The following is a 14220-nucleotide window of genomic DNA, read 5'->3' as shown; positions in this document are numbered from 1 at the left end:
TGTTTTCTCCTTTCAGGGCATTAGGGCGCGTGTTTTGGAGACTTTTGTGATGCTCTTCCTGTTGGCTTTGCTAATTCTGGGCATTGTATGGGTAGCTTCAGCATTTATCGACAACGATGCAGCCAGTATGGAGTCGCTTTACGGTACGTGACTTGAAAAGTTTCGCTTTGTTGTGTACTGTGTTGCGTCTACACAAAACATCAGTAGAAAACTTACATTTCCTTGTGTTAAATGGAAGGTTTTTATTTTTTTATTTATTTTTTATTTAGTCCTTGTGACTTTAGCCCTGAAATTCAGAGACCCTAAAACTAACTTTAAGTTCAACCGTGGGTAGGGGCTTACTTTTCCCTCAGCTGAGCCCAAGCTACATCTGAGAAATTACTGCATTATTGCCATTTTAATAAGAGTAAAAAGCATATTTAAAAAAAAAAGTACATTTAATTTGTAAGTTTAAGCTAAATAAAACATTTAAATGTATGAAATTACAGTGTTTTTTAGTGAGTTTTCTTTTCTTTTCAGATCTGTGGGAGTTCTACCTGCCATACCTCTACTCTTGTATATCTCTTATGGGAGGGCTGCTGTTATTAAGTAAGATGTTTCATTTATTTACACAAAGCAACAAGATCTATCAAACACCCTATTAAAAGTGAATCAAGCTGTTGTCTTTATCCTGTGTAGTGTGCACTCCTGTGGGATTGTCAAGGATGTTCGCTGTAATGGGCCAGTTACTAGTGAAGCCAACAGTAAGTCATGGTTTATCTGTACTTTGTGGATGTTTGGCCGTCAGCAGAGAAGCTTCTTTTTATTTTTTTTAATAGGTTTTAATGAAAAGCTAGAAACTTTAGAAAGCTGAGCCTTCTGTTCTCAAAGGTGATTCGGTTAGCCATTTAAATGAATGACAGGACTACAAAACTATCACCAATCTTATGCTCCCATCTGTCATCACTCTAGTCCCTCTTTGGGCCTAATTATAACCCATTTAATCTTTTTCTACTTTGCTCCCTCCCCTTTAGATCCTAGAAGACCTGGATGAGCAGATTTACTGCATCCATTTGCAAGAGGAAGCCCTTCAGAGGAGATTAAACGGTATGTCTGTGGGAGAAGTGTTGGCACATTCTAGACAAGGGCAAGGGTTGACTGCGCTGTTGGGTGTGATCATGAAAGCCACACTGGAATCAATTAACATTGAAAAGTGGGCCTGACCCACTCGGACACAACATTCAGGAGAGTCTTCATCGACAACATTCAGGAAAATGTTTGTGTGTTTTTGACAATGACCTTTCCAATCACAAAGGGGATGTTGGGGAAAAGCCAAAGTAGCCGTCTTAGCACTGTCCATCTGTGAATTTTTTTTTTTCATTAAGACTCCACCAAAACTCTCCAGGGCACTGTCACTGCCGCTGAGATGATTGCCTCATTTAAGTTCAGATCCAGAATTGTATCTTGCTTAGTGTGATGGAAATCTTATCATGTTTCTGTGGACATAAAAGAGTCCCTCTTCACGAACCTTTGTGAGGCAAACACAAGAAATTTGATGCTCTTATCACTTGTTCACAAAGGGAAAGTTTAAAGAGCTGAAGGACGGCAAGAATGTTTTTTTGGCCTGCATTTCCGCCTCATGTCCAGCCCTCTGTGTTCCCTAAAATTCTTGTTTAACGGAGTGATCTTAAATACAGGAAGTCAGGTTCCAAAACGTACTTTTATAATACCTCAAGCACGCAACAAGGGCATAGATGTTAGTAAATGAAGAGCACAAGCGTCCTTTCAAACCAGGAAGGTAGAAGAGATCACTCCGTGATAACACATGTTTTCGAATACTATGCCTGCCTCTTCTATAGACTGCCACCAATGCGTACGCTTTCTTAGGGTTCATTCCACACTGGTTTGCTTTGAACTAACTGATAGAATAATTGTAATCTGTTCCTTATCATCTCTTGAGCTGTTTGATCCTTACAAGTCACTGTGAGGTGCAAAAAAAAAAGTGGTCAACACAGTCCAAGCTGCTTTGTATTTTCTTCTTAGAGGAGACATGGAATTAGATGTGAAGGATATTGTTGAGTGGAATGTAACTTATCAGATATGAATATTTTTATGGACATCTGCACATACATGGTGTTCAGGCTCATGCGTAAAACTGAAAGACGGAGATTTAGTTCCTTTGATCTAAGATCATTCCCCAGCCAAGAGTTGAAACATAGAAACCCTTCGTGGGTCACACTCCAGAGACTATCAAAGTTGTCTTCTTGCTTCACCTATGTCCACTCTGCATCAGTTCTTTCTAACTGATTATTATCCTCTTACTCAATTTGTGTTTTGAGCCGCATCACTCGATGCGTTCAGTTTTATTTACGTGACAGGCTGTTTATTGTCCTCTTTGTTCATGCAATCACAGGTTTTTCAATGGTGGATTTACCTGTCTTTTAGCATTTTTGTGCCCTACTTTTACCTCTAAAAATATGGGGTTTCTGTAAATTCACAAATTGTTAAAAAGAAAATACTGACAGTTATAAAAAGTGTTTCCCAAAATGATGTCAATTATTCTTTAAAGTAGTGTGAATCTCTTTACAGACAGATTGCAGATTCCAGCTAGACCTATGTGTACAGCCTTAGAAAACTTTCAATAAAAAGTAGTATCTTACAAGAAAATCTCCTCTTGGGACAATAGCGAGTCCCACAAGCGTTTCTCAAGTTTTCTTCACAAATGCCCTTATGGAGGATATAGGCTATCAGCAGGTGCAAATCAAGGAAAATATCAAGGTTGTAGACCGTCCGGTGAGCCTGCAGAGCGAAAATGTTCATGCAGATTCTTTCTATGGGCATATTCCGGGCACAGGTCCTAGCAATTACTTATAAAACCCAGGAGGGTAAAGTAAGGGTGAAGTAGATGAGGCATTTCAGCTATAACATTTACCACACACACGACAAATGTACGTTCCATTTCCGTGACGTCCCTTGAGGTGGCCAAAGTGGCTTCAACTGCAAGACACACCTGTGCTCCTCTCTACAACCCTCCATGGGCCCGGACAAGTCAAAATTCCCAACTTATTTGTCGGCTAAACATTTATGTACAGATGAAGAAAAAGGGGTCGCCTGCATGAAGAAATAAACTTTTAATTACTCTTGCATATAAAAGGTAGTATCTTACTGGGAAATCTCATCTTGGAACAAATTTGTGAGTCTTATAAATGTCCCTAAGCATTGGCAGGGCTCTGTGTGCTCACATCTCCTGTTTCAATGGAATTTTAAACCAAAAGGATCTGCTCTTATTTAGTCACAGGCTGGACATTTTAGTCTTTCAGTCAAATCTGACATTTATTTATACATGATTCTGAAAAACAAAACCAAACAAAAAAAAACTTTAAATTGTGTAATGTATGACTAAAACAGCACAACACAATTAAAAATAATGTTTTCCAAGTAATATTAAAGTGATTTTAAACATTGACTTTTTAAATAATAAAAATTGTGCTCTTAGTTTTTTTTCACCTCAATCATGTTGTGCTGCACAGTCATGACAGGAAAACACAACTAGAAGTTAATGAGCCGAAGAGGAAGAAGTGAACCGTAGCCGTGAAGTAACGGCAGACGAGTGAAAATAAAGTAACCGCTCTGTGCTGACAAGTCATTCCAGCCATTTACACGTCAAGAATCTGCAACCACTTCGATTTCATGCTGTTGATATGAACCAAAGATCATTATCATTTCTGAATCATGCATCATATGTGTTGTAGAACTTCTATCAAAGTTTCTTTATCGAGTTAAATGCGGAACGAGTAACTCTATGTTCACATTAGATAAATATTGGATGAAAGATCAGGAAAACCTCTAAAGTTTTTGCCAAATTCCTCAAATTTTTATGGAAAGTTTACTCTACTTTGCTACAGTGGATGTACAAGTTACTACATCAATCAACATAACCAACTTAGATTAAATGAAATAATCCTTTTTAGGAGATTTGACAGGACAAGTAGTTAGACTTGCACACACATTGTAGTGCTTTTTTCTTTCTTTTTTTTTAACAAAACATTGAATCTAGATAAATATCCAGTGTGCTGCAGTTCAGTCATAATAAGGCAGGCTTCTTTAGAGCCTCATCTGCTGAAAACAGAGAGCTTGTCCAGATGCTATGCGGCACAATGACCTTGCCAGTGCCTCTGTTGTCTCAGCATGGTGCTTAGCATATTTGTGGATGACGTAATTTTTTGACTGGAGACGGTTGGACCGGATCTGTTGAATTACTCTCAGCCTTTCTGTTTGCCAGAAATCTCACTCAGCATCTCTGCCTCGCTGTAACTCTTTAGCTTGATGGAACCGGCAGAGGGAGAAGAAGGATATATGCAACTTCAGTCTGGAATGATGTCATTGAAGGTTTCGGTTCTGCTTCACATTTAATTCTCAAAAAAATGATGATAGTCTTTTTTTTTTTTTCTTCTTTTCCTGTGGAATATAGAAATCCATTTTTTATTTCAACAATGATTCATCTTTCCTTATGACAGATGAAAAGTATGTTAGGAGTTGGCAATGACAATGTCACTGAGCAGATTTGACTTCCCAGAGGTGAAATGTACAGTTCCTATTCAGATGTTAAAGGAAGCTGTCGCAATATCCGTGACATTTCCTGTGACCGCTTTGCTCCAAGGGTTCAAACTTTCCCTAACCAGACAAGGTGCGTCAAAATGACAGAGGACAGAAAAAAGTCTGATCAAAGTGATTGGTTCTTCGCTCCTGTAACAAAGATAAAAGATGGTATTTTTATTGCACCCTGGTAACGCTGTAACACGGAACTAATTGGTCTTGATCTGCCAGTCACCCTGGGGGCTGCAAATGGATACTTTTATTCCTTGGCTTCAGGGGCCCCAATGCTAGTGTGTCAAGCTGGAAAGAAAATGGAGTAAAAGAGATAAATTATCCTTAAATGAGCCAGCCTTGTGGTTTTCCTGGAGAATCCCTTGCTGTCTTCTCCAGCCCACTCAACCAGTTATGGCATGTGGGAGACAGCTTTGACACAAGAGATTATTTTTACTTGTTTGAAAGCCTGTTGCTTTGTAGCGAGCAGGATTTCTTGATATGATGTGATGTCTGTTATAAACAATATGGGACAAGATGAAAACACGAAGAGGTAATTTCCTTTCATTTTTTTAAGTGTCATAGTGAACAATGTCCTACAGTAACTATTATTTCTAAAAGAACTCCAGATTCCAGTTTCTTTAAACATTTTATGATTCTAAGACCCAAAAAGTACAATATGGAATCACTACCTACTCTTGGTAAAAAAAAAAAGAGAACAGTTTGGCAGAATAATCTATTTCCACTTAAGCTTGGACTCAAAATCCGTCACTGCATATTTTTATGCCTTTAAATGCGTAATGCTTTTTATGGGGTGCAGAAGATCCCAGGTTTGGTTCCGCCATCAGTGGGTGAATGAGACTGTCGGATGCTTTGGGCCTTCTAGCAAGGTAGAAAAGTGCTGTGTAAGTATACGCCATTAATACAATTTAAATTCAGCAAAATAACCATTTTCTCCAAGTGTATTGATGCTTTTCTGTGGGCTTTAGCTTTTGTTGATATAAATGTAATGTCCTTTAAAGACCCACTCCAATGAAAATGGTGTTTTAGGTGTTTTGAAGATGTCCTTGTAGCATATTTCTCATGATGAAGGGCAGATATAAAAGAATTTAAGATTAAAAGTGCATTTCTGAGTATTTCTTTAGTCAAATCGTGATCAATCAGGAGCAGATGAAAAAAGCCGTTTGGAAAAGCTCTCAGTTGTGACATGGAAACTGAAATGGGCGGGTCAAAGGCCGAATCTCAATTCTTCTCCTACCCTTCTGGCTTCTCCCTATCCCTCCAATTGTTGGGACATTGGGAGGGATAGGGGGGTCTGAAATAGTTTTTTGAAGGGGAAACCCTTGCAGCAGAGGGAAACAGAGCCCTCCGCCGTGAAGATAATCTGCGTCGCACACATTGCTTCACGTGGGTGTGCTCTGAAGTACAGTTTGCAAATGTAAGTAATAACTTTTTGTTTTTGTGTGACTTTTTGAAGTTATAAAACTGATGTTTTGTATTTTCTGAGCACCGACAGCTACGCGCTAACGTGGATGACCGGCGACTATTGATGACGTCATCGAGTGGGAGTGACGTCCGAATTATAAGACACTATTTTTCTGTAACTTTCCATTTGGAGGGCTAAATGTAGGGGTAGGTAGAAGCCGTAGGGATAGGGGAAGAATTCGGCCAAACCCTCTCTGCTCTGCTCCATTCAGGTCCACTTGCAGACAAATAGATTCTTGTACGTCTTCGTTTTCCTTGTCCGAGCTGTCATCTGCCACAAAACTGTACATCTGTAACTCTGATATTGCTCACCGTTGTTGTTGCACTGCTAATGTTGGCTTGAGGTTGTAAGTGGCTGTGAGCTAGCAGGAGAGCGTGTAATCAAAGGGATGATGGGATATCAGCGAAAGCTTACTTCTGAGTCAACAGTTCCGCTTTCAACTCAGAGATGGATGTCTGATGAACTCCTGCCGATCTGCAGATTCTTGATTTTGGCTAAATACGGCATAATCGTAATGAAAAGACCTCTGGCTTTTGAAAAAGATGGTTGGAGTGAGACTTTAAGCTGCAGTTTTCCGAAGTTTGAACCGCTGATTTATTCATTTTAGATTTGCCTTTTCTTTTGTTGTTAATTTTTATTTTTTTAAAGCAGATAGTGCTCACCTTTTTTCTGCATATATTTTTACCTTTAGCTCCATTTTTTTTTATAACTTAATATATTGTTGGTTCATCTTTTAAATTTAAACAGCTGTCTGAAAGCAGCTCTTACAGTTTTGCCACACCTCATATTGAGTCGTCTTTTAAAGAGCTTTCATAAATCTTTTCATTGGTTTAAGTGGCAGTTCTCTTGTTGTAGCCATGTTTCCTGTCAGTCAGTATGTCGCAACAGCTTCTTATACATGCTGGCTTCTAAACACCACTCTCATTTGAATATTTAATGTTTGTCTTTCAAATGCAAATGATTGATTCTGTCGTTGTCCACTAATACCCTCTGCAAGTTTGTTGGCCACTGTTTTACGCCAAGAGCTCCGTCCAGATGCAAACATTTTTCATTTTAACGAACAAAGGAAAATTCACAAGGCATCGCATTTCTTCCTCTTTTGCTATTTTTTTTTTGTGCCTTGCCAGTTTTGTGAAAAAATGTTTTAAGGAATGTTTTATTTGACTAGTATTGGTCAGGCTGTTTTTACTAGAGAAACAGCTCAATTCGTTATAACACCAACAGTCTCAATGTGACTGCATCTTAGCCCCCAAGAAAACAAAGAACTGATTTATCAACTTTTAGAATTCAAAAAAGTGATAAATGTTCGCCAATCCTTAAAATGCTTTCACACCTGCAGTCTGATATGAGACATTTCTATCTTCACAGGAGCTTCCTCACACAGTTACGTCAGAGGAAGCTTTGCTCACCAGCTCAACAAAGAATTGGACATTATTAGAAATCAGAGAAATAAATTGGGTAAGTGTTTGTGTTTTGTGTCAGGTCTAATGCATATTGTTTTAGGACCTCGAACTTTAATGAAAATAAATGGCAAAGATGTTGGCTTTTTACATATTGCTGACAGGCAGCCGCTCCCTCTTCATCTGCCTTAATTTCTTTATTTGGACTTGGATCAGAACTGCCTGATAATTCCCATCCATTTTAGGATATTATAAATGAGGCCTGAGCCTTTTGGGGAGCAGGGTGGGGAGCACAAAGGCACTTAGGATATTGGACAACATGCAAACTTTATATTGTAGCCAGCCTTTTAGTGATGTCATTAATTTAGAAGGATGGTGCATATAAAGTGCACTTGGCAAACTTCGCGGGCAGGCCGGCTGGGTACACTGGGAGAATAAGGTGGACTAACAAGGTTGGAAGTAAAGAAAGAAAGTCAATATGGCAAAGACTGCAGGGCAGTCACATAGGCATCACAGGGGGGACGTCTGGAAGACAGTCAGCCCCCCTCTACAAACATGACCGTTCAGCTGCTAAAATAAGAGTCGAAATTGAAATGTCATCTGGCTTGAAAGACGCGTTGGTTGCGTTCACTTAAAACCACAACATAAATCACAGAATTAATTTGATTCCTTTTTAACCAACTTTCATGACTCTTTCCATTAATTAAGAGGATAGTGAGTAAATTATAGAGGAGCATGGTTTTTGAAGGTACTACCTGGAGGAGGTGGTGTTGTGATAAGAGGTGAGATGTGTCTGCTACACAAATCCACCATTTGTTTAACCAAAACAAGTGGTACAAACTCTATAAATAAAGCCAGAAGGCTTGCAGTGTCAGCACTCATCTTTAATTAAAAGTGTTTCATTTTTAACTACAAGTGGGGATGGTTTTGTTTTTGGAGGAGTTTCATTCATCATCATCAGGGCTTGGGTGTTTTTTTTGTTTTTTTCATGGATTTTGCTTTTCTCAGAGAGAAGAAAGAAAGCATCAGGATGGGAGAAGAACTTGCTGTATCCCATGGTGATGTTGATCCTGCTTGCAGGAACGGTAAGCGCCGAGACTGACCTGCCATTAAGTTCATATTGTTTGCCAATGGCGTACACAGTCTGGCTGCTGGTGGCTTTAACTAACGCCGTGCTTTTAAACTCGCCGTTTTTTCCCACCGAAGGAAAGGGTGGGGAAACGACTTTAATGTAATAGCTGTTTAAGACGCAGAGGTAAAGTAGCAACAACTGTGATTTTCAATAAATTACAGTGTGGGAATACAGTTTATGTCATCTGCTAGTGTTAGATAAGGCACTGAGGCCATGTGTGAGGCACGAGTCTCCTTCTTCCTCGCATTAGGGACTTTAATTTGGAGTGCTTTACCGTCACAAAATGGTTATTATGCTTTACTATACTTGTGACTCAGCAAAGCATCTGCAAATTCAATGAATGGTGATGCCGGAAACTTGGCGGATTGGGTCAATCTTTTTTGTAATTATGCTATGTGTAAACAAATCTTTGTCTTCCTTTGTGTCTGCAGACGATCTCTGTTATTATGGTGGCACTGAATATCCTCTACCTTCTAGTGGATGAGACTGCCATGCCCAAGGGATCCACAGTAAGCTGCCTTTCCAACTGCAGACCATTTTCAGCTCTTCCTGTCTTTGTCTCACACACACAGACACACACAGACACACACATACGTCAAATGTAAACTGCAGAGGTGCTTGCCTATCAGACCTGTCATGTTCCTGGCAGAGGCATAAATCAAATTCCGGATATGCTCAGGTGCATGTTGGAAGAAAAGGCTTGTTGAGATGATAATCGGGCTGAAACCGCTGGTTTTGTTTAGAAAGCTCATTCAAAGTCATTTCACAGGGTGCAGACTCAATGAGCTTGCTACGTGTCATGTGCCCACAGTGATTGAATAGGCCGCTTTCCCTCACTCCTGCAAGGCATATAAGGCCAAGTGAGGGGCTTTAACAGGGAAGCAGGCTAAGTGTGGAACCCAAGTGGCTCATCTTTATCAAACATGCTGTTTTAAGCCCCCTGAATCTCATCCTAAAAGGCAGCAATGGAGGTGTGTGAACTCCTGCATGAGCGTGCACGTTTGAGGTTGCATTCTTGTCTGGAAAGGAGCAATGTAAGATATCCCATTTCTCCTACATCTTATTTTGCGTCTGACAGTGCTGTCCTCCTCATTCCAATTATTTTATCGAGCAGAGATGTTTTGTTGAGCTATTGCGCATCCCAGAAAATCCCCCAAATTATGCCTGTCATGTAGCTTGACGCTGTCATCGCTCATGATGTGTTGTATTCACTAAATGGTTTCTCAAGTTGGATGGATGCCACACGTATGATCTCACAGGAGTGGGGCATAGTCCTCTACTACAATCAATACTAATATAAAATCCATCTTTTGCTATTTGTTTTTTTTTTTTTAATTTGCTCTTCAGCTTTCATGCTGCCCTCTGGCACAAAATTTCCCTTCTGTCCAGCATCAGGAAGAGCATCAGCTCTGTGTAAAGAAAGGCGTTTGCAGAAGCAGAGGGTGTCTGACTTTGACGTGCGGACAGAACCCCAGCAGACCACAGACTGTGGGAAAGTCAAATTAGGCCCTGAAACATCGATTGTCATGGATGGCGAGTACAAAGAAACGGCACTGCCAGTGTTTGTCTTCCTTTCCAGCTAAGCGTCCTTCTGCAGTTTTCGTCGCCCTGACGAGTGTCCCGTCAGCTTCAGGGAGGAGGATAAGGAATGTGGACAGACGAGGAGGAAGAGCAAGCGCGTAAAACGACAAAGCTGTGCCGATTCTGTTAAACGACACAGCTTTACAGCTTTATGAACAGGCGCAGGCCGAAACTATAAAAATGTTAATGCAGGCCAATCCCTTCAGTTCCCATCACACTTGACATTATATGTTGTAAAAGGCCCAATTACAGAGGCTGATGGTGATTCCATCTCCACTTGAAATGCTCTTTCTTAAACGCACACAAACAACTAAGTGGTATATCTGTCATCTTTGAACTTTGGTCTTTTGAAATCCAACGTTTGTTTAGAGTCCCAAAGGCGTGGAAATTTGTTTTTGAGGCTTTAATCGTATAATTTAAAATTGTAGTCATTGTCCAGTACTAATACTTGTAATATTCTCCTATTTTTAGATGTCCTGAACAAGCTGTAAACAGGCTACAGACACTTATGTTTCATTATTGCTCCATCATGAATTGACATTTAATATGCAGAAGGAGGCCTTGTAGACCTTAAGGTCTTGGTTATTTTTAGTGTGTTTCTTCCTGTGGAAAGAGAAGTGTATTTTCAAATATGTTTGTTGTTTCGTTGAAAGCCCAGTTGATCCTCCAGTTGATCCATCGCCAGCTCCCCATAGCATCAGGCACTTCCTTTACACCATGACGAACAGTTACTGTATGCTCCATTCACCTCTCGTTTCATTTTTATATCTAAAGTAAAAAAGATTCAATGCAAAATGCAGTATAATTAAATCTGACACATTATACCATCTGAATGATAATTCACCTTATTTCTGAAGCACTTATGTACATCAAACAAAACACCAAACCAAGCACATTTATAATAACTAACGTTGTTTTAATTCCATTCAAGATCATTGTAGACAATTTTCGCATCATCTGTTGATGTGTCTACTTTCATTTTTGATATTAAAGAAATAAAGTAGAATCATCAGCTCTGTGGACCACAACTGTACAAAAGGTAGTTTACTTTGGTACAAACAAAACCCCTGACCGACTCATCATGATGACTAAACAACAAACTGGTATCTTATGTGTTCTTATGTGTTATCTTATATGTTCTAGCACCCTCGTATAGGCGTCAAACAGCCTGCCTGGCGTTTGTTCATTCTCTTATATAACACAGGAACTCCAAATCCCAATAAAAAATGAAGCAACCCAGTTTTGTACTAAAACTTGTTTCCGGTTTTATTCTCACATTACGTTTGTAGAGATATTTTATTTTTGTTTTGCATGTAATTGAAAAAAGTCAACGCAGATGATTTCTTCCATGTTTTAAGAGTTTCAATTCCGGCGCCAAGTGTGACTAAAGTCAGAATTTGTCATTTGACAAAACACGCTGAACAGATTTACGTCTTTTCATGCCTCACTTCATCTCAGGGTTTAGAAAAAGAAAGGAGGGCTTAAGGGGTGGAGTGAATCTAGTTTATGTACTTATGCATTTGTTTAGTTGTTTTTTTTTCCCCTGTGTGTGTTGTTGGCATGCTGTCAGCCTGTACACCCCTGTTAGTAATGAGCTGTTTTTGTTTGAACACCTGTCCACATATAGAATGATCAACAGTGATTTCCAAAGAGCCTCTTTCATCTCTTTCCATTCATTACTTAGTCCATTTAATTCTGTCTTCCAAGTGGCGAAAATTCTTTGTTGGATGTCTGTAGTTGCAGCTGCACACAGCACCGACATTTCTTTTCATATTTCTTGTGACTTCAAAAAAAATTATGATTAATGTTTGGGGATTTATTGTGATAAATTACATTTGTGTCTCCATCTTTCAGGATCGGGGAATTGGAAACGCTTCTTTGTCCACCTTTGGAGTGGCTCAGGCCGTGCTGGAGATCATCCTCATGTTGTATCCTTAAAGTGTCCTGTCCTTTGTCTGTGGCCAGAGTAGCATGCTCCACGAGCAAGAGCAACATTGTGGAGGCAGCTTTGTTTACTCGGGGGGGGTATAGCTCAGCCGGACACCATTCCGGAAAGCACGTTTTGGTATTTCGTCACCTTTTATTGAAGCTGAAAAGGTTAGGTTCCAGGACATGGTTGCTCAATGAAACTCTGACGGCTGCAAAGTGTTTTCGGTCCTTGATTGGTTTGCTAAACAGTTACTTGATGGTGTCTTCTGTAGTCGGCTTCTACAGCCTACGCGTCTTTGAAGGACTCACTCCCCGGAAGGATGACACAACCATGACAACGGTAAAGATGGGATGTAAGGACAGGGTGTGTGCTAAAGCAGGGGAAAGAATGCTGAAACTGCTCCTAAGGTGCTGATGTGATTGCCCCCCTCCCCCCATTTAATCCATTTCCTCTTTTTTTTTTATCTTCCTTTTTTTGCCCCTTTTGTCTAGTTCTCCAGCACCTCCTCATCTGAATTCAGAGCTCCTACAGCTCACTAATGTTTTCCCCGGGGCCCTTCAATGGCTTTAGTTGATCTGTCCAATATTTGTTTGTGGCTTGCGTCAACACTGACAAAGTGCATGCTCCTTTCTTGCACATCAGAGGGAGAATTGAGTGTGGGAGGGGGAGGCGAGGAGGGAGGGGGTAAAAGATGTGTGTCCTGTTCAGCCCATAGTGGCACCTTTTCACTTGATAATGAGTTTGGGAGTGGTGCAGCTTGTTAACTAGCCATGACGCCCCAGTGAAAGGATTTGAGGGGATAATAGAAAGAACCTTGTAATGAGCAGCTTCACTGCCTGTAATTATTTTATGTGGTAACAGTTGTGCACATCACACATTCACTGCTTGGAGTTATTATTTTTCTCAGTCCCTGGGAGTCTCCATTAAAATATCAATTATTTTATTGAAACTGAAATCTGAAATAAGCCATTTTTTCTTTTTCTTTTTTATAAATCCTACTTTTAGATAATTGGTTGCTGTGTGTCCATCTTGGTTCTGAGTTCAGCCCTACCTGTGATGTCCAGAACTTTGGGTGAGTCTTACTATGCTGGGATATTTTACATTCTTTACATTCTACAAAAGATGGAATTAAAGATGTATATTTCATCTTTGGATGGGCTTTGATAAGCATGATGCTTCAGCCCAGTCCACTTTGGTTAATGTTGAATATACCATGGTCCAGGTGAATTCTTGATTCTGATTGGCTGCTGGGTGTGGATTAAAGAGTGATAATGCTCAGTGATAACCGCACGCCTAAAAAGAAACTCCGGTCACGTGGCCTAAATGCTCTATGTTACTGCGAAGGCTTCTTTAAAACAAACTTTTGCTTCATCATCTGAACAAAAACAAGTGGTAAGAGGTGAACTCTCTCTCTGAGCTGATGCTTTATTTAACCCATCATGACGGCCAGCATATATATCGCTTTCCTTTGCTGCTGCACTCGAGAATGAAGGTCACATGTAACAAATGGTCTGCTTTTTGTGGAAAAAAAAAGAGATCCTAACAGAAAAAATAACAAGAATAAACTGTTTGAATGTTTATTTCTTTTGTAAGTGACCATGGTATAAGTGGGATAATGGCCTGCGAAGTGTGCAGTGTAAGAATTAACGCACTTTTAATTCTTCTTCCACTTTCGGCTTCTCCCATCAGGGGTCGCCACAGCGAACAAGTCGCATGGTAAATTTGGCAATGTTTTACGCCGGATGCCCTTCCTGACGCAACCTTCTCAAACCGGGCTTGGAACCGGCAGAGGTAGAGAAGGGAACAGGGAGCAGCCCGGAGTCGAACTCTGGTTTCACGGATGGAAGGCGCCGCAAACCAGCACGAGCTAAACTGGCTCCCAATTAACGCACTTTTAATTAATGTTCAAATTTTAATTTTAAAATCTTAGCTCAAAAATGTTATGATTTGGATGAACTTTAGAGAAAAAAAATGAATTTTTTATAATGTGAAACAAATAATATAATTATTTACACTTATTTATGTACAATTATTTGGCAGTAACCTTAACTGATGATTTTCATCTCTCGCTTCAGTTACAAACACATTTAAATGAAGCTACAAAGAACATTCACGGAAAATGAAC

General features: G+C 39.9%; 1 protein-coding gene across 1 annotated transcript in view; it reads left to right on the top strand.

Moving 5' to 3' along the window:
• lmbr1 (limb development membrane protein 1) overlaps window positions 1–14220 on the top strand; it is a 35562-nt gene that overhangs the window by 15550 nt on the left and 5792 nt on the right. The window contains exons 6-15 of the mRNA XM_023949893.2: window positions 17–143; window positions 520–588; window positions 679–743; window positions 1014–1086; window positions 7421–7510; window positions 8461–8537; window positions 9016–9093; window positions 12020–12093; window positions 12344–12434; window positions 13101–13167. Coding sequence (XP_023805661.1) covers window positions 17–143; window positions 520–588; window positions 679–743; window positions 1014–1086; window positions 7421–7510; window positions 8461–8537; window positions 9016–9093; window positions 12020–12093; window positions 12344–12434; window positions 13101–13167 — 811 coding nt within the window. The remainder of the gene's footprint in view (window positions 1–16; window positions 144–519; window positions 589–678; window positions 744–1013; window positions 1087–7420; window positions 7511–8460; window positions 8538–9015; window positions 9094–12019; window positions 12094–12343; window positions 12435–13100; window positions 13168–14220) is intronic.

Source organism: Oryzias latipes, chromosome 20 (assembly GCF_053564925.1).
Source record: "Oryzias latipes strain Hd-rR chromosome 20, Olatipes_Hd-rR_3.1".
Taxonomy (NCBI): domain Eukaryota; kingdom Metazoa; phylum Chordata; class Actinopteri; order Beloniformes; family Adrianichthyidae; genus Oryzias; species Oryzias latipes.
Note: the sequence above shows the minus strand (reverse complement) of the source record. Positions and strands in the feature narration are given on the sequence as shown.